The 22200-nt window shown below is 42.2% G+C and overlaps 1 protein-coding gene across 3 annotated transcripts in view; it reads left to right on the forward strand.

The window, feature by feature from the left end:
* Nucleotides 1-15815: 15815 nt before the first annotated feature.
* The window catches only part of PPP1R9A (protein phosphatase 1 regulatory subunit 9A), a 135137-nt gene continuing 128752 nt past the window's right edge, over nt 15816-22200 (forward strand). The window contains exons 1-2 of one of the 3 annotated variants that reach the window (XM_069006868.1): nt 15816-15985; nt 17478-19166. In XM_069006868.1, the coding sequence (XP_068862969.1) occupies nt 17703-19166 (1464 nt within the window). In that variant the 5' untranslated portion in view covers nt 15816-15985; nt 17478-17702. Of the gene's footprint in view, nt 15986-16201; nt 16355-17477; nt 19167-22200 lie in introns of those variants that run through there. The other 2 variants (XM_069006867.1, XM_069006869.1) reach the window with 2 other exon arrangements.

The following is a 22200-nucleotide window of genomic DNA, read 5'->3' on the forward strand; positions in this document are numbered from 1 at the left end:
GAGAATATTGTTGTTTTTGTATTGTAAAATATATCAGATACAGAGGTGATTAATGATCTAATCCAGTGATTAAATTAAGAAATCCCATTTCTGTCTCTTACCAGTAATTACTGTGTTGTAAACACTGATGGCAGTTACTGTATTGAAAAATGAAGACTCAAATTTTAAAGTATTTTTTCTTAGCTTGGACATGAAGCTAAAATACAAAAAAATATGCTTGCATTAAAAAAAAAAAGCATGAAAAGGATTTTTCTACATTAAAGATGTATTTTTGTGAGCTTCTGAGATAAAAACTCAGGTGTATTACTGGCAATATTAAAGAACACAGGAGGAGGATGGGGTGGCAGATGAAGGACAGTTATGCTCTGTCTTTGGGGCACTGTATTTTGGCCCCCTTAGCCATGCACAAAGAGACCCTGTAAGCAAGAGCTGTGCAGTTTAAATGGGGAAAGTAGTGTTCAATTTGTCCTTGAATTCTAATTTCAGGTTTCCTACTGTAAGTTTTAAAATGTCTTCATGTTAAATTACTGCCCTGTACAGGTCTGGTGATCAAAGGTAAACAAAAATAAAGACTATTTGCTGTTTTTAATGCCTAGAAGAGTTTATTCACTTCTTACTGCTTGTGTTTACCCAGTTCTATGCCTGCCTTGACTTCCAGGAGAGAAGGACATCACAAAAATCTTCATTCCTGTGAACAGGTGACCTAACTGAAGTTATGCTGGGAAAGAGCCTGGTCCTTCTCTTTCCTACAGTCTGTAAAACAGACTTGCTGTGGATGGGGTGTGTGACAGGCCACCAAATGCTAGTATTGGTAAGCTGCTTAATGCTGTTCCCTACTGTTCTCTGAGCTAGATCCCTAACTGCTGACCAGAGACACTAGGGAAGATGAGAAACTTATTAAAGGAGAAACTGAAGACTATTATCACTGATGAATTATAAATTTCAAACACTTATTCTTCTGGATAAAAAGGCATCAGGGCTGCTGCTTATTCTGGAGGTCTGAGCAGTGTAGTGAGGAAGAATGTGATGATATTCATATGGGAACAGCAGAAATGGTGGTGGTTCCTAAACATCTGATAGGAGACAGTGGAACAAAGGACAGGGCTGACACAAGTGCCATTTCATCACAGCATGCCCCAATCCAACAGCACCGTTTCCTGGGAGATGGAACAACACTGCGTGCCTATTAATCACGAGAGAAGCTCTGCTGTTCTCACAAGTCCTCCAAAACCTGTCTAACTCGAGTGGGCGAGGATCAGCCCACCCGTGACAAACTACTGCAGCTTTATCCTACATACTTCATATTATCAAAAATGTTATGTCTGCTCTGAACAAAATGTCCAAGTGTGATAAATGTGGGCAAAGTTCCAAGAAAGTGGGCTTGTCTTCATGAGAAAATTGTACTTAAAATCAAACTTTAAGCTGGTTAATTCATTGTAATCAGCCTAATCTACAGACCTGCATGAGATACTAATTTTTTGGTAAATATTGCTATCACGCTCACTGAAATAAATGTTTTGTGCAGATTAGTGTGCTGCTAACTAAATTGCTTCGAAATCACATCAAATTTACTGTGACTTTCTCCTGTAGCTATGGTTATATGCTGCAGTCTTCTTTATATTGAACCCATTCAGTTCCCTCTGTTATTATAAGAATGTAGGTGTTTAGGAAAGCTTTCAGTGAAGCAACAAGCATTTTCTCCCCTCTCAGGAGAGCCTATATTTCTAGAGGTTAGAGAAGGACTTGTGTAGTCCTGACTGCGGAATCTACAGCCATACTCTCCTCAAACTGCATAAGGTAGGCCTCACTGCTGGAATTAATGTAAGTTTGATACGGTACAAGCCAGAGTTCATGATGTAGCACTTTTCATTTTTGAGAATCTTGGTAGAAAAATGCTAATGGATAATTAACGCTTTTGTAAAGTGTAGTATTGCAGCAGAAGGCAAAACTATCAGATCTACAATTTTTTCTTACACATCCAAGGAAAGAATGAACATTTTCTCAGTAAGTAAGCTTTTCATTGAAGAAATATGAGCACCAAATACTTTACAATCACTAAAAATCTGTCCACTGTGTGCTTATTCTCCTATATTACGCTTGATCATCAGTGATCTATGTTCTATTGTGTTTTACTATTTGAACTTCATTATGAGATGAAAAGCTTGAAGGCACTTCTAAAAAATGTAAGCTAGGATAGAAAAAGCACTGCTCAGAATGTCACAAGAGTCATTTAAAAGAAGGTTGTTACTGTGAAATTCATGTCTAACATCAATATGCTGTGGTTAAGTTTTTATCTGCAAGGATAATGGTAGTAATTTTAAACTAAAAAAGAAAGAAAAATCCAATTCCCGTGGAAGGGCAGAAGCATGAAAGCAGAATTATTTTAATGACCCAGTGAGAAAATTCTGCCAGCAAAGTCTTTGTTACTTGTTTATGTAGTCTTGTGTAAACCAAACATATTTGTTTATTTAAAAGATGCAATATATGTTTTATGTTGTCTCTTCCAATTATGTATGTCAAATACATTTTATGTTACAGAAACCTTTGAGGCAATTATTCGATAATTTGGCAAGAAGTAACTTAATGACCACTAAGTAGTCCTCCAAATAAGATGTCTCTTTTTCTGCAAGTTGTTAAATTTATGAAAAGTAAGCCTAAAAGTGTAAGTAAGGTTAGGTAAGAGACAAAAAGAGTATGCTAAGTGTCAAAATAGTTTCACTTCTACTTTTACAATGGTGGGGAGCAGCTCAAGAATTACAACCCATTTATCATTACTTCCAGCTACTGCTTGAATTGCTACATTCCTTCTTCATTTCTTACGCAGATATTACAAGGTGTACGACATAGCCTAGGATTATTTTTAGTACATAAGCATCATACTGTTTGTGTCTGAAATAATATCAGGTATTCCCTTTAAGATACCACTTCTTGAGTTAAACTTACTGAAGTCATTTTTTTTAAGGAAAGAAAGGGCTGCTAGATCAGAAGATCCTAGAGCAACTGGCAAGGAATTTTTTCAGGACCAAGTAAAAGCAGCACCCAAGAAACACCTATAATTCAGTATGTCAGAAGCATAACCTTCCCAAGGACTGATCTGTTCCTGATTTCACTGAAATTAAAGGCTGTCTTCTGCTCAGTTTTTATAGCAGAGGGGTTAGATTCACAAAAACTCAGCAGATGCCCTGGTGATACATGAGTTAGGCTGTTGCAAAGTGACTCAAACAATGCTGACTTAGGCTAAAAGAGGATCTACTCTAATAAGCAGGGTTATGTTTTTGTCCTTGGTAATGACTGTGACTTACACAGAAATCTGACAGGGATTTATACTGTGCTCTTTTCAAGAGGCAAAATGTTCCCACAATGTATTTGGTTTGCATGGCAAGGTTCTGGTAGCAGGAGGCTACAGTGGTGACTTCAGAGTCAAGTTGATAAAAGCTTCTCCTATATCAGAGCCAGTGCCAGCTAGCTCCAAGATGGACTCACCGCTGGCCAAGGCTGAGCCCATCACTTGTGGTGGTAGAGCCTCTGGGATAACATAGTTAAGGAGGAGAAAAAAATTATTGGTGGAAGCAATTGCAGCCAGATAAGACAGAAGTGAGAATGTATGAGAGAAAAACCCCTGCAGATGGCAAGGCCAGAGAAGGAGGGGGAGGAGGTGCATCAGGCACTGGAGCAGAGATTCATTCCCCTGCAGCCCATGGTGCAGCCCATGGTGAGGCAGCTGTGCCCCTGCAGCCCACGGAGATCCATGGTGGAGCAGAGATCCACCTGCAGACTGTGGAGGACCCCATGCCAGAGAAGGTGGATGCCCAAAGGAGGCTGCGACCTTGTGGGCAGCCCATGCTGGTGCAGGCTCTTGGCAGGACCTGTGGCCTCAAGGAGAGAGAAGCCCATGCTGGAGCAGTTTTGCTGGCAGGGAAACCCCATGGGGGACCCACACTGGAGCAGGCTGTTCCTGAGCAACTGCACCCTGTGGGAGGGGTGCACACTGGAGCAGCTTCCCCAAAGGAGGAAGGAGTGTCAGAGACAATATGTGATTAACTGACCACAGCGTCCATTCCCTCTCCCAATGTTCTGAGGGGGATGGAGGTAGAGAACTGGGGAGTAAGGTTGTACCCAGGAAGAAGGGAGGGATGGGGGAAGGTGTTTTAAGATTTTTTTTTTTTATTTTTTCAGTATCCTACTCTGATTAGATTGGTAATAAATTAAACTTATTTCCCCAAGTCAAGTCTGTTTTGCCCATGACCATAACTGCTGGGTGATCTCTCCCTGCCCTTATCTCGACCCACAAGCCTTTTGTTATATTTTCTCTCCTCTGTCCAGCTGAGGAGGGGAGTGATAGAGCAGCTTTGGGGGGCAGCTGGTGTCCAGCCAGGGTCAATCATCTGCACTCCCACACAACTCTAGAAAGACTGAATTCTGGGCAGTATTTTGGGAGACTTGTACCACTATGTTTCAGGCCTTCCTGACCACTCAAAAAAATGGCTCCAGGGAACAATGCTCTGCTTGCTTCCCCTCCCTCAGTGGCCCTATATACTTAACCCTTGCCTGTGTGCACAGGTAAAGAAGACAATACTGACAGCCCTGCTCTGCCTTGTTTGGGCAAGCAAAGCTATAGACTCTGTAGTCAAGGGGGATGGAGATGACCTTCTCCTTGTTTTCTGTGTCTAAACATGGCATTCTAATGTGGGAGGTGCAGAAGCTTTTTGCATGCTTCTCTCTGCTCTGTAACCATTTAGAGAAAAGACCACAGCTTGTGTGGTAGGATGAGATTATGCCACAGGAAGGGCTTAGTAGTTGTCTTTCCCCTGTGTGTTTATCATGAACTGTGATTGACTCAACTGAGAAGCAGGGGAAAAGGAGAGTGCCTACATATACCTACTGCAAAAAAGGTTATGCCTTCTGTTTGTTATTGATGGGGGAGAGGTTTCCAGTATACTGTAGCAATCTACATGGCCACAACCCTCCAGCAGAACTCCTGATTTTAGTCTCTAACCTTTCCATTCAGTAATTTTTAAAAGAGTTTTAAAAAATGTAGAATTTTGATCTGGATTTCATTGAAATTGTCTGTACAGGCTTGACTAAACAATGAAATAAGAACATAAAAATAAGCATCATCACAATGATTTCGTATTGCCTGCTATTGTTTAAATATACACAGTCAGCTTTCAAAGTTTACACAGAAGTAATTATGGCATAGCCCAATATTTAGGACTTCTGCTTTTTTTTAGAAAATACTACCTCATATTACCTTGTTACTTTATACACGTAATCCTGCACATATTTGAAATAACAGAATCAAATACACCTACATAAGGTAGGTAAAATAAATAAAACAGATCAGCTCCCTTCTCAAACAGCAACACGGAACAAGTGGTACTTCATGAGACATGAACAACTTTCTAATTAACATGAATTTCTACTTTTAGAACATTTTAAGGCAGTATAGCCTGCAACAATTACTCTTTAAAGACAGTCTGTTTTGTGATGAGCTGTGTTCAGCTCTAAGAAAGCAAAAAGTTAGATAAACATTGTCATAATCGTGCCCAAGATTAGCATGCTAATTTAAAAAATAGTGTTCTCCTCTGGAGCATCTATTTTTCTTCTCCAATTTTGAGCCTTCCATGAAAAACACAGACTGTTCTGTATGTGTCCTCTTTAAAATTTCTTGTGTTACAGATGAATCAGTTAATGAAAAATTCATGATTCATGCCCAGAAAAAACTTCTTTAACTTCCCCACCTATGTGGCCTGAGGGTCATACCCCTATTGACTTATGTCCTAGCAAGCTTTCTCATTTCATCAGCAAGTTCTTAATTTTCTTTTTTTGATATTGCATCCACGATGACCTTGTTACTGAGTTATGGCTGAAATGGAAGGCATGATCAAACTCAAGATTTCTGGCATTACAGTCTCTGACTACAAACACAGCTGATAAGTATCATGGGTAATTACATATTCAGTGGTACAAAGTATTACAGGGAGTTTTAGTCTGAGAAATACTGTGTATCTTAGTAATGGTATTAATTACAAATGGTTGGATATCTCATTTAAAGTTTATGCTTTTCAAGCTCACTACAAATGAAAGGGAAAAGGCAAAATTTTATACAAGGCTGCATGGTCAGTGATCTCCATCAGTGCTGAATCACATGGTTTACATCTATGAAGACAGTTTGACAAGGAAGGAGGAAGAATAGAAGTGGACAGGAAGTTGATTTTCTGAAAGAGCAATGCAGCAGAAGTGATTCCTTGCAATTAGATAGTTTGATAGAGCAAAGGCTTCGGTGGAAGAAGGCAGAAAAAAAAATAAAGGCTTCAATTTTGATATTCTGAATCCTTGAACTTCCTGCTAGCATCAGTTGCCAGACTTCAGACCACAAGGGCAGAGAGGATGCTAAGTATAAATGGGGAAAATAGTACAAGCAATTTTTCTAAAACTTATCTGTATGAATAGGCCCATAAAAATTAAGAGGGTGAAGGAAGCTGATTAGTTTTACTGAGATCCTAGAGTGACTTGTCCAGCCTGTCTTTTGATCATAATAGAGTTTTTTCTTTTTCCTTTAGTAACATGGGATACATAGTGTCCTTGGAAGGATGCTTTACTTACCCTTTTGCATTACTACTGCATCCCAGTTTTACTCAGCATATTAAAAGAAAGGTCTAAGTGGTAATATATACATTCATATTTCCCTATAATATCTTCTCCTTCTTTTGCCTTGCCCCCCACTGTTCAATATATTTCCCAATTTTTGTTCTATTGCCAACAGACTGTTCTGCTGACTATTTAATGAGTTCACTCTTATAGCAGTAGTGAATGCAAGCTTCAGAAAATCTATTTAAAAGGTAAATAAGAAGTGTTTGGGACATTTAAGAGGTAATAGGAAATCAGAAGGCCTGCCTAAAAATAAGTATTTTAGCCTTATGCGTGTATTGTCCATATCTCTACCTTTACAGTACAGGTTCAGAGTCCTAAACTTAACTTTTAAACAAGCCAGTGCTTTCTGCAGTTTGGGAGGTGTGCAGACATTTCTAGTGATCAGCATAGGTCAGTATAGTCAGGACATTTGCCATTCTCTTTAGTGATTCACAGTGTTACTGAGCAGCCCCTAATTTTTAAACATAATGGATTCAAGAAAGCTGTGGCATAATTTGATGATTTGAGAATCTTCATCCTGATTAAAAACCCCAGGATTTGGTGTCTTGATACAATGTAAATTTGCAGTAGTTAAGGCAGAAGAATTTCATTCAGTGTTTTCTCTTTGCAGTGGAAAAGATTTTTTCCACATTTTTTTTCTGGTAAGTTGTCTCAGTTGTCTTTTTAAACTTAAAACAGGTAATACACTAGTGTGTCCTATGTTCTGATACTTAAGTGAATTTATATTGAGAAGTTATGAGAAGTTCCTTCTTAACAAATGATCCATTCATGATAATGCCACCCTCTGCTGTCCAGGGAGGATGGAGAACAATGAAAACGAAAAATAGCAACATCTCAAACTCACTTACTAGGTGCAGACTCCCTCCAGCAATCCACAAATCTTCTTCAGGCATCTGGCACGGACTTGGCAGCTTTGCAATTGTGGGAAGTGAAAAATGATCATAGTTAAACTTATGCCTAGCATTCTCTTACTTTTTAGAAAGATAGTAAAATAGTAATGTGGTACCCATTTGCAGGCATGCATCTATGTATAGCTTCAGATGGCCTCCCCAAAGCACTTAAACTGCTGAAAACACCATGCATGGGCGAACTGTAGTGTTAGTGAATTTGGGATTTATTAAACTCCCACTCTCTCAGCTGTTTCGGGAGATTTGGTGCACTGTGTTCTTTTTCCTTCTCTGAATGGCACTGAGCATTACCAGTAGTAGCACTGTGAGTTACTACTACCTCACACTATATTAAATATCTACTTTCTTTCCTTGCAATGAGATAATGAAAGAATGTCTTTGTGCAATGAGATCAGTCTCTTCACTGCCTGTATATGCTCTTGTAGAACAGTTGTGCAAAGCTGATTGAGTAAGTTCTCAAGTATAGGAGACAAGGATAATGCTCTCTTGTCCTCCCCCTCTCCTAGTCCAGTTACTTGCCTGTTGTTTCTGAGTTCTTTTTCAGTCCTCTGTGCAGTCTGGGAGGAACACTGCCATGCAAGCTAATCATCCCCTTGTTGCTCTGCTTGAGCTGCTTCCTTCCTTTTTATTTTTAAAAACTTCTTTTCCTGTTCCTGTTACAGGACAAGCTGGAGTTACTGAAATATGAAGTAAAACTGTTTACCTACAGCTGGGATTATTTGGGACTGATTAGATGGTGTCTCTGCCATACAACCTACAGGAACCAAAGCCAGTGATTTCATGCCTGATAGGCATTGCAGTCAAGGCACTGGTAGGACTCTCAAAGATGCCTATATAGAGGCATGGGCACAAGCAGCTAACCTTTCTTTTGTTTCTGTCATTTTATTCCTTATCTGAAAATTCCACTACATCCAAAACAGATAAATAAGGGTCAAGTACTTTTGCTCCTCATGCACTCTTTACAACTTCCCTCTCAGATCCAACAGGCTGTTGGCAGTTTTGTACCCACCTGTATTTCCCTTCTGCCTCCGCCTCCTCACCATCTATTCCTAAATGTGATTTTTCTTTCACACGGCATGATGTAAAACTAATGCAGACTGCTGTTTAGACCTCTGCAATCTCACTTCCCTTCATTCACCCTTCCGTCCAGTCCTCTCCTCCCCCTTCTTTACAGCTATTTTTCTTAGATAACAAAATACTGCCTGGAAGAGAGGTTGGGCATTTGTAAGAGGTGTATTATGTAGAGCAATGTGACACAATACAGAGGAAAAACTAGTAACATAACCTCATTACACAGATTTTTTGCATAAATTGTATTTAAGTAAAGTCCTTGGTAAAACAGTTAAAATTCTGCATTCTATTTCTTCTTGGTTCTGCATCCTGTCCCATTCACTCGTAGAATCTTGATTTTGGTATGTTTGCTTCTACTGAGCTATGAGGCAGCCTGCTTGCAGTACTTGCTTTTGCTGTCCAGACACCAGCATATACAAATATTTAGGTCCAAACCCTACTCTCAGCTTATTTACTAAGGGATCTTGTTATTCTGCTAAAGTGTGCATGACTCTACGCCTGAATAAGTGAAAACACTCACCCTTAACAGAGGGCACTGGAATAATCTCTCAGGCCTGAGTGCCATTCAGCAGATGAACCCTGGAGCTCTTCGGTCTCTTTGTCATTTCACAGTTAGCATACAAATGACCAAATCAGACATTATTTGTTAGGTGAAAATGGATGGGTGGGTTGTATGTAAATATACCTTGCCTTGGTAGCAAGAGTGCTGTTTGCCTCTGGTTTAGACAGAACTTTCTCGTCCTGGTGAGCAGGATCTATTACCTAATAGACCCACCGTGCCGGTCTAGTCAAATACTTACCAATACAAGTTACAGCTTCTCACGTTCTTCTGGGGCTGCTTCCCTTCTGAGAGAGTGTGCATCTACTTTGTTCTTACCAGAAATATGTGCTGTATCAGGGTATTTGTAACGTAATGCAGCTTTCCAGAATGCAGCCCTTCTCTCGAAGGACAGGAAGTGGAGCTTCCGAAAAATGGAAGCTTCGTTTTCCAGCTATCTTGTGTGGATTTTGGCATTGACTTGACAGTGAAATGGCAAGAGGTTTCCCTTGCCTAAAGGTGCACAATGTACTTGCAGGGCTAGCGGAACATAACCCTGCAGAGCAATAGTGAAACGCAGTACTTTTCCCACCTTTTCCCCCGCGTTTTCCCCGCGGTGGTGCCTGCGGGAGGCTCGGACCGCGCTGCGCCGGGGGCGGCACGGCCCCTTCCAGCCGACACGAGGCGCCAAAGAGCCGCCGGGCGGTGCGGCCGCTCGCCGTCGGGCTCGGGTGTAAAATCCTCGGGCTTTTACACAGAACACCCCCGAGGTTCACTGTCACACCCGCTATTCAGCACCTGGGCTCCTGGGTTTGCTTTTCTGTTACCCTCGTGGCTCGATGGTTCTGCCTGTGCAAAGCTGGCTACCTTATAGCAGCTGTTGGTGGCCGTTTTTGTCCTGGGCAATGGCCCAGACCCTTCACAAGCTTTTCTCTTCTGTGTCGTGCAATTGCTTGTTCTGTTTCATGCAAGTATTTATGTAATCCTTTTCCTCTATAATGTTATACTGATTCATGGGAGTGTGCCTTCCCTTTCTTAAATATGGCATAGTTAAATTTGCAGATTTTGACTCATTAATTCTTACGTTTTGTGTTTCAACCTGATGTCAGTGTTCTCATTTTTCTTTTCAATGGTGTGACCCCGTCTTGATTTCTCTTTCTCTCACTCGAGTGTTTTAGTGTTAGCACAGAACTAATGCCTCTAACTGGTAACCTGTACTTCTACAGTGACTGCAGCACTGTGATATTGTTTCTATGCTTTGGCAAAGAACATCGCTTTTCCAAAATAAAGGCATATTTTTGGCTGGCCTATGTTCATTATCTGATGCCATACAGAACACAATAATTAAGTATTTAATGCTTTTATGCACTAAATTAAATTGACTACCGAATCTAGCTTTAAGAGAGAACTTTCATTGATGGTGCGTTAGCAAGACAGTACCTGTTTGGAAGGGAAAAAGAGAATCAAAGTACATGACAGATAACCAAGGTATGGGAAACAATATTTGAGGTTACATTCTATAAGTAACAGAGAGCTGTTTTGAGATAAACAGCTGTTTTCTCAATTTTATTTCTTCAAATTACTAGATTTTTGAAAAGGAAAAAGGAGAAACAAATTCCAGTAATGCAATTGTAACAAGCCTGCGTTCATGTTACCAAGAGGGTGTGGAACACATACTACTAAAATATGAACTCAAATAGAGGCATAAGCATCAGCTTCCGGGTGGAGCAATCCAGCCAAATTTTTCCTTCTTGGCAATACATTGCACGCTGCAAGGCAGCAGTGGTGTGCTGTATTTTGTGAACTCTGGCCTCTGTTTTTCTCTCTCTCTCATCTTCTGCTCTTTCTAGACTGTCAGTATAAGCTCCAAAGTGTCACTGAATTTGAACAGAGTTGGAAAACTTGCTGTCTTCTTTATGGCCCAAAATGCTACCTGATTTTCCGGTGGCAATTTCTGAACTCAGTAATCAGATTTGCTTGTGTGTTATTTACTGGCAATGTCAAGTACACTCATAAGCTCTGACCATCAAGGATATCTCTCCCTCCTAGTATACTTCTCCCTCTTCTCCCAGTTTGGCTTACTTGATGTTCTTTAAGAGTAACAATGGGTATCTGCTGCACAAGAAATACTCTAAAATAATGCTTTTGCAGACTGCCAAACCCCATTATGTTCTATATTCTAGATTCAGACTGTAAAGAAAAAATTTTCAATAGAAAATTAATGTTGTTTCAATAACAAAATATTTCCATGAAGAGATAATTACTGAATTATGGTGAGGGTCTCAACTATCTCTTATTTCTGCTCTTCTGGTTTGAAATAGTTAAATTAGTAACATTTTCAAGTCTGAATCTTTCTCAATGATGTTGGAAAGGAGAGCTTTCTATACCATATATCTACATATGATACTCATCTGATGAATCAAGGTATGCGACAGGCATCATTCACCCTGGAGGATCTTACTCACTTTGTCAACTAATCTGGTTTATGGAATGCTTTCTAGCAGTTTTCCCACCTAAATAGTCTAACATGAAATGAGTTTTACCAGGATTGATTCTTAGCAAATCCTAACAGGTGAAACATTTAGTCTTTTCCATGAGATCATAAATTTTCTGCAACTAGCTGCCATCGTTCTAGTTATGCTGGTAACTAATAGTTGTCTGTGTTGTGGTGTTAATGCAGAGTTCAGTGCTGAGGGCTCATGAGGGAAAGCTGTGTGAAATACAGCTCTTTTGACCATTCTTAAGATTTCTAGCTTTTAATGCAGGCACAACCACCATTTCAAAGTAAGCAGTTGTACGCAGTGTATAATTCATGTTTTCCTCTCTTGAAAATTCTATTTTATTATAGCCATAGCTGTGCATTTCTTGAATAATTTAACAGCAGAATGTTTAAGAATGGATGCAAAAGTCTCCTCAGAGTAACTGAAAAAAGGCTTTACTAGTCTTAGTTTAGGCCTTCATATGCTAATATTTGCCTTTCTGATAAACTGCTAGAATACGCAGTTTTGTTATCATTAGCAGATTTTCTTCAGATCTTTCAGGACAAATTTCTTTTTTTGAAGCTATTCTTGATCTTTCAAGTAGTTTGACATGTTCTATGTAAAAGCAGCACAATCTTCTGAAGTTGCCAAATTAGTGATATTAATGAGCTCCCATTTTTAACTATTAATGGCTTCCTATATAAAAGAATTCCACTCATGACAATCACAGATTGCTCATGTTTGAAACTACAGGTTATCAACTTATGATTATTGCTGTTTGCTGTATATTTTAGTCTCTGCTTGTCTCGTTCAGGGGAACCCTGACTTGAATGTACCTTATCTGCCAAAATATAAGTATTTTGTTCAGACCAGATCTTTTTCTTTAAACTGGATTACATAATAAGAATTCATGGCTAAGTGCTAAAAAATAGAATTCAATTCTGTTTATGTTGTGATATGTATAAGGAAGAAAAACCTTCTCCCCACCAATGGTTTGGCAGGATAGCAGGGAGAGGATTTCTTGGCCAAAGATCAGATTAAATAAAGTTTCCATTTCTACATGAACAGACAAGACTTGAAAGACACTGACAGGAAACAAATGATGGAATGACATTTCTTTTGCCTGAGCCATGTGGAAAAACTTGCACTGCTGCTCTGCTGCACAAATAAATCACTATCGCAAAAACTGAGTGGCTTAAAAGCAGAAAAGTGACTTCAAACAACCCTTCAGTGGCATCCAAAGTAAATATAGCAAGTAAAATATTGTAAATAAATATAATTCACACATATAGGTAATCAGAAAATCAACTGTCTTCAGTGTTGTGGGACTGCACCGAAACTGGTTTTAAAAGATACTGGGTATAATTTAAAGTCGTGCCAATAAGGTTAAACAACTTGGGTCTCTCCCTGACATGTGAGAATTTAGAATAATTTGAATTGAGTTGTTACTGCGTTGCAAGTAAAATGACAGTCATACTCTATCATATGTAAATACTAAACTGAACAGATTTTAAATTCCCATTGGTTGGGAAATGGAATAATTCTATAACTCCAGTGAAGTTATTCCGATTTTATACTGACATAGTAAGGAGGCCCTTGGTCTCTTATCTTCTCTCAAGTATGCTGTGCAGCAGTTTAATATCGCTCAGGAATTAACAGAAGTATCATTCATACTTTAGCAAAGCCTAAAAATACTTTCTAGTCAAATGGATTATGACAAAAGTACTGAAAATGCAAAAGGACACACAATTCTGACTTTTATAGTTAGCTGCATGGCCATGCTCATACATGAAGAGACTGTCTTAAAAAAGCAACATAGCAATTGAAATAAAATACAATTTATTATCCTAGGCATCATAATAACAATAATATTTTTTCACATAGGCATTGTGTAAATAAGGATGTAGATTGAAAGTTTTTTGTAAGTGGTTATAAGTTTGAATAATTTAGATGCAAGTGACCAAAGCTGAACCTCTAAATAGGGTCCCAGCTGTCTCTGATAAAGCAGCCGAAATTTCCAGTAGTTTCTGTACATCTTGGCTGTTATGAACCTGAGGTGGTACCGAAGGAATGTGACATTACTTAAAATAATTTTGCATTAGATTCTGTTTCAAAGCTGGTGTTGTCTGCTTGAACATTTATGTTGCCTACTTACAGTACATTTAAGGAAAATATAAATGTGATATATTGTCTCTCATTGTGGAAAACTTGAGAGTTAATGTGCACGGCTTCTATCAGCATCAGTGACTTTTCCTTACTTCGTACTAAAGTATAAAATAGAGGTAGTTTGCACTATTCTGCCATGAAATAAGACAGCTGTTCTCTTAGGTACATTGTTTAACATGTATATTATGGGTAAGAAGTGACCATCTTGTTTGCACAACTTTGGTTAGAAAATGAATTTAAAGATATTTGTGGCTTCACTTATGCAAATAAGGTAGTGGATACTCTCCTGATTATCTTTATATAATTAGATGTGAGTTAGTCTCTTTAAGATTGTCTCAATTGTTTCATTGACTTTTAAATGTTTGCTTGTGTCCCTTTTTTTTTTGGTTGTGCATGGTAATTATAAAATTCTTAAGGATATGTATCTGGTACATACTAAGCTCTTCAACCACACCAAATTCTTAGCCAAAAATCACAAGGTAAATGAAATGTTTAAATTTCTGCTTTATGTCTCTATTCTTCTTCAATGACACCTGAAGTTCTGTTAATACATTTTTATCTCCAAAAGTAAAGTGGCTCTCTAAGTGTTCCTACAGCTTCATGTCTAAAAAATCATGCCAATAGAAAGACACTTGACAGAGAGGCTGGGCCTCAGATTTGTTGTCATATCTGATGTTTAGAATTTAATAGGCGATGTCCTGCTTAGTTGCAATATTTTCAGTCCTTGAGCAGCAAATCACCTGTAGGACTTCTTATCTCAAGCAGCTGTCAAAAAGTAATTCCTTCATTCTTCTGCTTTGGAACACGGTCATGGGAGCTTTCTGTGACTGCTTTGGAAGCTCAAAGGCTCCTATCTTGGTTCATTACATATCTCATGCGATCTCCTCTTCTCCCTGCTGTGTTAGCGTGCTTCGGCATGGCCTTGCTCAGCAGCCTGCAGGGCGTCGAGCATCCCCCACGTCCTCCCGTGCCTCTGTCCGCAGGCAGCAGGAGCCTGAGCGGGGGCCGTGCAGTGCGCCAGGACAGGCTACTGCCAGCAATGGGGAAAATACTGAAATGCCTTCACTTCTGTTCCTGGCCTCTTCCGTATGTATTTATCAAAATGCTGGTTTTCAATCTATCTTGTAGGATTTGTTGTCTGCCCGTCAATATTAACATGCTGGTTATTTAAACTTTATTGAGGCAAACAGTTTTGTCCTGCAACCCCTTGGTACAAATTAGCTAGAGATTGCCACCTATGAACATTGTGGTATATAGTAGCCATGCTTCAGTCTCATTAAAACTAATGAATTAAGTTTGTGGATCTATATACCTCATATCTTTATTTTCAGTCACCACTGTCTTGCTTCTTTGTACATAATAATTAGTTTTCAGACTTTGCAGTGTACATCCCCAGGCCATCTTCTGGATATTTAGGCAGTTAGTTTAACGAACTTTGCTTACAAGTTGCTATGAGATTAACAGTCATTACCTGCCTGGATTACCCATTTTACAAATTACCTAGAGATTTCATGTTCCGCAATTAAGTTTTCTTATTCGCCAAAACATAAAGCCAAAACATTTTTGTGGTGAACTCGACCAGCTAATAAACAACAAAGGCATTGTGGTTGTGGTTGCGGTTGTGCTCCAAGGGTGATCCTCCGTCCCTGTCAGCAGCTGCCAGAACAAGCCATGCCCACGGAGATGTGAGCGGTTTCCCGGGGTTGGTCACCATCACGTTCCTCGCTCGGGCAGCCTGGGTGAGTGGATCAACAGCGAGGGAGGGAACACGCTGGCTGCCGCTCTAGGAACTGTAGGGAGTTCTCCGTGCGCCCGGTGCCACCCGCGCCCCACGGGTTTCCCGCAGCGGGAAGCAGCGGGGGCTTTCCCAGGACCCGGGACGCTGCCCCTCCCGCGCGGGGGCGGGCACGCTGCCTCCTCCGAAACGGGCGGGAGCCGGGCGGGCCCGGTCCGCGGGGGTCAGGCTGGATCGAACGTTCCCGGGGAGGGAAGAAGCGGATAAACCGGGCCGGGGGCAGCCAGCGGGACTCGGCGCTGGGAGCTTGGCTGTGGCCGCGGCCGAGCCCGTCCTCCGCCTCTCGGCAGTCACCGCCCGGGGCCGGACTGCAGCGGGCTGGCCACCTCCCCCGCCCCGCCAGCGGAGCGAACCACTGCGGCTCGCCGAGGAGGTGAGGCACCTGTCACCCGCAGGCGGCGGCGGCGGCGGGCGGCCCCGCGGCGGGCGGCGGCGGCAGCTCGGGGCGCGTCCCGCGGCGGGGGCGCGGCGGCCGTGCGGCGGCGGAGGGGCGGGCGCGGGCGGAAGCGCGGCCGCGGCGGCCACGGCGCCTCATCTTCCCCCGCGCCGCCGCCGCGGGTGTGCGCGCGGAGCCGTGTCCGTGCCCCCGCCGCAGCCGCCGCTGCGTGCAATGGCGTTGAGGCGACGCGGCGGCTGCTGCCTCCTGTCAGGCGGGCGGCGGCAGCGGCCGCTCTGCGCAGAGGAGGCGCGGGGGCAGCGCTGAGTCGGGCGGCCGGGGGAGCCCGTCGCGGCTGTCGGCTGGGTAAGGCGGCGTGCGCGCTGGGCGGCGGAGGCGCCGGGCTCCGCGGGGAGCAGCGCTGGCACCGGGCTTTTGTTTCGCGGGGACGGCGGGCGCCTGCCCGGGCACTGCCCCGCCGCAAGGTGCTGCCGCCCGAGGCCCCGCGGCTCCAGCCCGCCGGGGCGGCACGGCCGCCCGAGGAGGAGCGCCGCGGGGGCTCCAGCGCTGCCCTCTCGGGTTGAGTTTATTGCCTTCTGCGAGATCTGCACGGCTCGCCGAGAGCCTCTGCCGTGTGGCCTTTCCAGTCGCCCGTGGCGATCGGCGGGAGCGGAGCGGGAGGTGCGCGGGGACGGGCGCGTCGCTGTCGGCGCGGCGGCCGCGGGCTCCCGGTACCGGCACCATGTGTGCAGCGGCCAGAGTGAGGCGTCCCCGCCTCGGCGGCAGCGGCGCGGCAGGGCGAGCGCTGGGGAGCGGGAACGGAGGTGAACGGAGAGGGGGTTGGCTGGGGAGATCCCCGTGGTACCCTTCGCTGGGTTGCGGGAGCCGGGGATGAGCCCCTGGGGCCGGGGCGTGGGAGCGGTCCAGCCCCTGGCTCCGTTTCTGCATCTTCTCGTTGGTGCCTCCAGGATTTTGCAGATGATAAAACCGCTGCCCGTGACAAGGGGCAACTTTCTCTAACGGGATTTCACTTCCTTTACCCGGTCAGCTGAAGATGTTAGCTTCGGATGCAGTTTTTTGTATTCCCTCGAGCTGATGTTTAATTTGCCTTTCTAAGCATATTATCTTTGACAGTATTGCTACCATTACGTTTGTCTGAGAGAGCAAGGATTGTCTTGCAGTGCCTCATATTTCATGTCACATTACCTTTCCTTTGCATGCATATTTGTGCCATGATACTATACTTGTGAATGGAAAGATATGATTATCTGTTCTTTTGCTATGCAGTGGTGTTATAGATTGTAAATTATGCAACAGTCAATCAGAAAAAGTTTGTAATGGAGAGTTTTCACATGTCTGTGCAGTGTTGGTTTGTATTTTTTTTTTTTTTTTACTAGATTTTGTAAACATGTCAGAAAATGGTAAATGGGAATTGTGACGGATTTAAAGTACCTGACATGGTTTCAGAAAACCCTTCTTTCTATTGCAGGTAAAATCAGCCCTTGTTCTTGAGAGTCCTCAGTCATGCTGCTTTGTCAAAACTGACTGCGTGCATTTAGACATTTGCCTCCAGATCTCCTGTCAAGTATGGCGCTGCTGAAGGGCACTAGCCCCTGAGGAAAAACAGTCCTCAAGCAGAATCTCTGCTGTGACAAGCTACTGAGAGCAGTACCACAGAAACTATGCAAGCAGGTTTCACGCACCTGAAGTAAACATGATGAAAACAGAGTCTTCAGGAGAAAGATCAACCCTCCGAAGTGCCTCTCCTCACAGAAATGCTTACAGAACTGAGTTTCAGGCGCTGAAAAGCACCTTTGACAAACCGAAATCAGATGGAGACCAAAAAGCGAAAGAGGAAGGAGAGGCCTCACAGAGCAGGGGAAGGAAATATGGCTCAAATGTCAATAGGATCAAGAACTTATTTATGCAGATGGGCATGGAGCCCACTGAAAGTGCTGGAGTTGCCCCTAAAACCAGGGGAAAGGGTGGCCCTCCATCCCCTCAAAGACGAATTAGGCCCAAAGAATTTGTAGAAAAAGCAGATGGTTCAATCGTAAAGTTGGAATCGTCCGTCTCTGAAAGGATTAGTAGATTTGACACTATCCATGATGGTCCTTCCTATTCCAAGTTTACTGAAACTCGGAAGATGTTTGAGCGAAACGCTCATGAAACAGGACATTCAAATCGCTATTCCCCAAAGAAAGAGAAAATAATTTCTAATGAACTTCCGGATGAGTGGTGTAGCTCTAAGTCTCACAGAGGCAGCACTGATTCACTGGACAGTCTTAGCCCAAGGACAGAGACTGTCTCTCCAACTGTGAGTCAGCTCAGTGCAGTGTTTGAAAACACTGACTCACACAGTGTAATCGTAGAAAAGTCAGAAAACAGTGAAGAGTACTCTGTAACTGGTCACTATCCACTAAACCTCTCATCTACTGTCACAAATATCTCCTCCCCAGTTGCAAACCTTGAGGGTTTCAGTCCTTTGAAAGAGACCAGCACATGGTCTCCCCCAGCCAAACAGAGTACAGGTGTGATGGCTGTTGAGAACTCTCAGCAGACGAACACGCCTTTAACACCGAGACAGAAGGTGTCCACAGGCACTTCGGCAGGGTCAAAAACAACTGAAGAAATAAAAAAGAGCACAGAGACAATTGCTGATTCTGTTGAGAGTCCTGCAACAGGTCAACAGGATTTGGTTGGTGTGCTTGACAGCGAAAGATCTGTGGACAGCTGTACTAGGAGTAAGTCAAAAACAGAGACAGGAGTTTTGGTGCAACAAAAGGAATGGTCAGAACATACAGAAGGTAGCTTTGATGGACCTGAAGCTGCAGAGTTAGCAAGAAATGTAGCTTCAGGTGGTGATTTTGCCACAGATGCAATTTCAGATGCTACTGAGTCCCATTATGATGAGGCAAGTGAAAAAGATGTGCATGAAGATGTGAATAATTTTCAGAGTTCCCATGTGTACATGCACTCTGATTACAATGTGTATCGGGTACGATCCAGATATAATTCTGACTGGGGAGAGACAGGTACAGAACAGGATGATCTGGATGACAGTGATGAAAATAACTGTTATGAACCTGATATGGAATATTCTGAAATTAATGGATTGCCAGATGAAGATGAAATCCCAGCCAACAGAAAAATACAGTTTAGCCGGGCTCCAATTAAGGTAAAGTTTCTTATGTTCCCTTTTTTTTTGTAGTTTGGTTTGTTTTCAAATGCAGCTTTATTTGAAGGAGATTTTGACATTTGATCTTACCTCTAAAAAGATATCAGAGCATCTTTTGATGCATGTTTTTATTGCAGTCAGCCAGTGGACATAATCTTAAATGAAGTAAGGCAGCTGAGCTCTGATGAGCTCATGTCATTTCCTAGATTTCTTGGTGGCTGACTAAGCCAGCAGAATTTGAGAATGACAGCTGGGCTTGTGAAGTTCGAGAATTTTAACATGCATATTTTGACTTCTGTGACTGAGCAGTAACCACGTTGTGAAATGTCAGTGTGGGTATTTGGTGGCTTTTGTGCTCCTTGTTTCATTTCATTTGAAGTCACAACTTCTTTAGATTGAATGGCTTTTCCTCAGCTCTCAGCAAGCAGATTCTTAAAGTACCCTGTACTTAAAGACTGTGTCCTGAAGTACAGTGTGATTCTGTAGTAGAGGGCTGTTAACATTCCACATATTTTCTAGTAGCACTGTCACTTACATAAATGCTTTAAAGTTTTAAATGTATATAGAGAGAGTGTATTTTAGTGCTACAGAAGGGTGAAGTTGGTCGACTGAAATACCTAGTGAAGGGTGTGGCTTTTGCAGAGTTGTTATGGTTTGTTTTTAAGTACCTTGAAATTACCACTAAGAATGTTGTTTCCAGTACTTTTCAGTTCAAGAAGGAATAACTAGTCAATGACTTGTTACATTTTGTTGTACCAGCTTTTCACTGCTGAGTCTCAGGGTTAAATATAAAATTATTTTACTTCAAAGTTGGGTTTAGTGCATGTGTGTGGTGGTTTGACCCTGGCTGGAGATGCCATATGTCTCTAATGGACAATTCAAAGCCCTAGCAGTTTTTGCAGAAACGGCTTCTTGAAACAGAAATATATGACAGAGTACTTGAAATGTAAACATTTTGAAATTAAAAATGTAATTGAAGTTGACTGTTTTCATTATGTGATTTTAGAAATGCAAATTACTAATCAATGAACAGAAGTTCCAGTGTTAAATTCAAAGTAATGTGATTTACAAAATCTGCATTCACACTGCCTGTGTTTTAAAGTAAGGAAGGATGTATACTGTATGATGAAGTTTTCATCTGAATAAAGCAAGCAGATTTCTTATCTGTTTATCATGGGGTGGAGGGATAAGAATCATCTTTCTTCATGCTTTGAAAAGAGCATTTTTTACACTGAAAGAAAATATTCCAAGACAAGATAATGGCTTTTTCTTTTAATTTTGTTTTGTTAGTGTTTTATTCAGGCTTGCATCATGAACCAAAAATTCTAAGTATTTTGTTCCCTGTTGATTATTCCAATAATTAAAGTAGCCTGGTTTTCTTGAATTTTTGCGGGGAGGTGAAGTAGGGAGAACTTTGATTGCAAAGGAAGTTGTCCCTTCCACTGCTTTCCTGCTCAAGCTGTACTAACAGACAAGTTCTCTCTTCTGAAAGATATACCAGTTGTTTATGATGTTTCCAACAGATGGGAATCCAGAAAGTGACTCTACTGATTTTTTTCTTGAAATGGTCAGACTTTTCTGCAGTTTCTGAAAGAGCTAATGGTAACATTCTTACTTCAGCATACTGCTGTTGTCTGTCTGAATCATGCTGTCATGCCAAGTGCTCTAAGAGTATTTTCTCAATTATTTGTATTTTTTCTTTTCAAGTTTTTCATGCTATGTTCATTTCAGATTACATATTGTACAGTAATAATAACAGTCCGTCAGGAAAATGCTCTAAAAGTCATTTTTGTAAATAATAAAAGGAGTACATTTGTCATGGGTTTAAGCATAAAGTACTCTTAACAAGCTTATCCAAAGTAAAAGAATCATTGCTTTAATTATTCTAGCATCTTTGTTGTAGATAGGAAGAAAACAGAATAAAAGCTGTGCTGGGAGAGAACAGTGTAGGAGGGATTGGGAGGTTTGGGAGATCCCCTGCTTTTTGTCCTGGGTGCCTCCAGTGCATGCAATCTGTTAGTCATGTGGGAAAGCAGAAGTGAGACCATGTGGAAGGCTGGCCCTAGCAGGAGGAACTGCAGCAAAAGTTGTGGAAAATTAAAAGCTGCCTCTCGAGGCCTCCTCCCTTTTCTCCGCAATGCTCTGTAATTCCCTCGGCAGTGTGAAGCTGTGTAAGCCAGGGCAGGCTGCCAGTGGCATCAGGTCAGTGCCCGGCCATGCTGGCGCGGGCAGGGACCCAGGAGGGGCAGCTGGAGAATCCCCTGGTGAGTCCTTGTGGCTCTCGAGTCTCTGGGCTCCTGCACTCCTCCAGCAGCGCTGCCAGTGGGGCATGCTGCTGGGAGGCTGGGAGCTGGCTCTGGCAGGAGGTTTCTACGCAGCACAGCTATCAGTGAGCAGTGCAGGCAGCAAAGGGGACTTGTGTTCTGTCCCCTCACACAGTGCTAGCAGATGAACTTATCCAGGCACTCCCTGTGCCTATCTGTTACACGGGGATGTTGTTTCTGACTGAAGAGACAGCAGCTATTTAAAAATTTTTCTGTTCCACAAAATTTTCTGTGTTAGTGGGCATGACTGGTTTCATTAATACTTAGCTGAACATCATCTCATGCATGGCATGACTGTGAGTGAGAGGAAAATACAAAGTAGTATTAGGACTATTTTCTGAACTGTTGGAAGCTGATCTGTCTTTATGAAAGTGATGCAATTTATACTTAACTGTTCTGCTAAATAGTGGTGTGCAAAGTCCAACCCGAACTGTAGATGTTTAGTGCTGATTTCAGTATTGTACCTTCACTGTCCTCCTACAGGAGAGCTCTATAGTTTACAAAATTGGCATTTGAATGCGTAACCTGTGGAATCAGTGGCTAGTTACTGCCATAAAGTTGATACCTGAAGATCTCAACAGGTTTAGGTAAACATCTTTGGGCTATTTTTCTATGTGATTTCATAGGCAGACATGTAAGGGACTTTTTGTCCCTTTAAGGGAAATGCTGAGGACTAAGAGAAGCAATGAAGTATAGGCAGAAGGGTAAAT

This window comes from Aphelocoma coerulescens, chromosome 2 (genome assembly GCF_041296385.1).
Source record: "Aphelocoma coerulescens isolate FSJ_1873_10779 chromosome 2, UR_Acoe_1.0, whole genome shotgun sequence".
NCBI classification, from domain to species: Eukaryota; Metazoa; Chordata; class Aves; order Passeriformes; family Corvidae; genus Aphelocoma; species Aphelocoma coerulescens.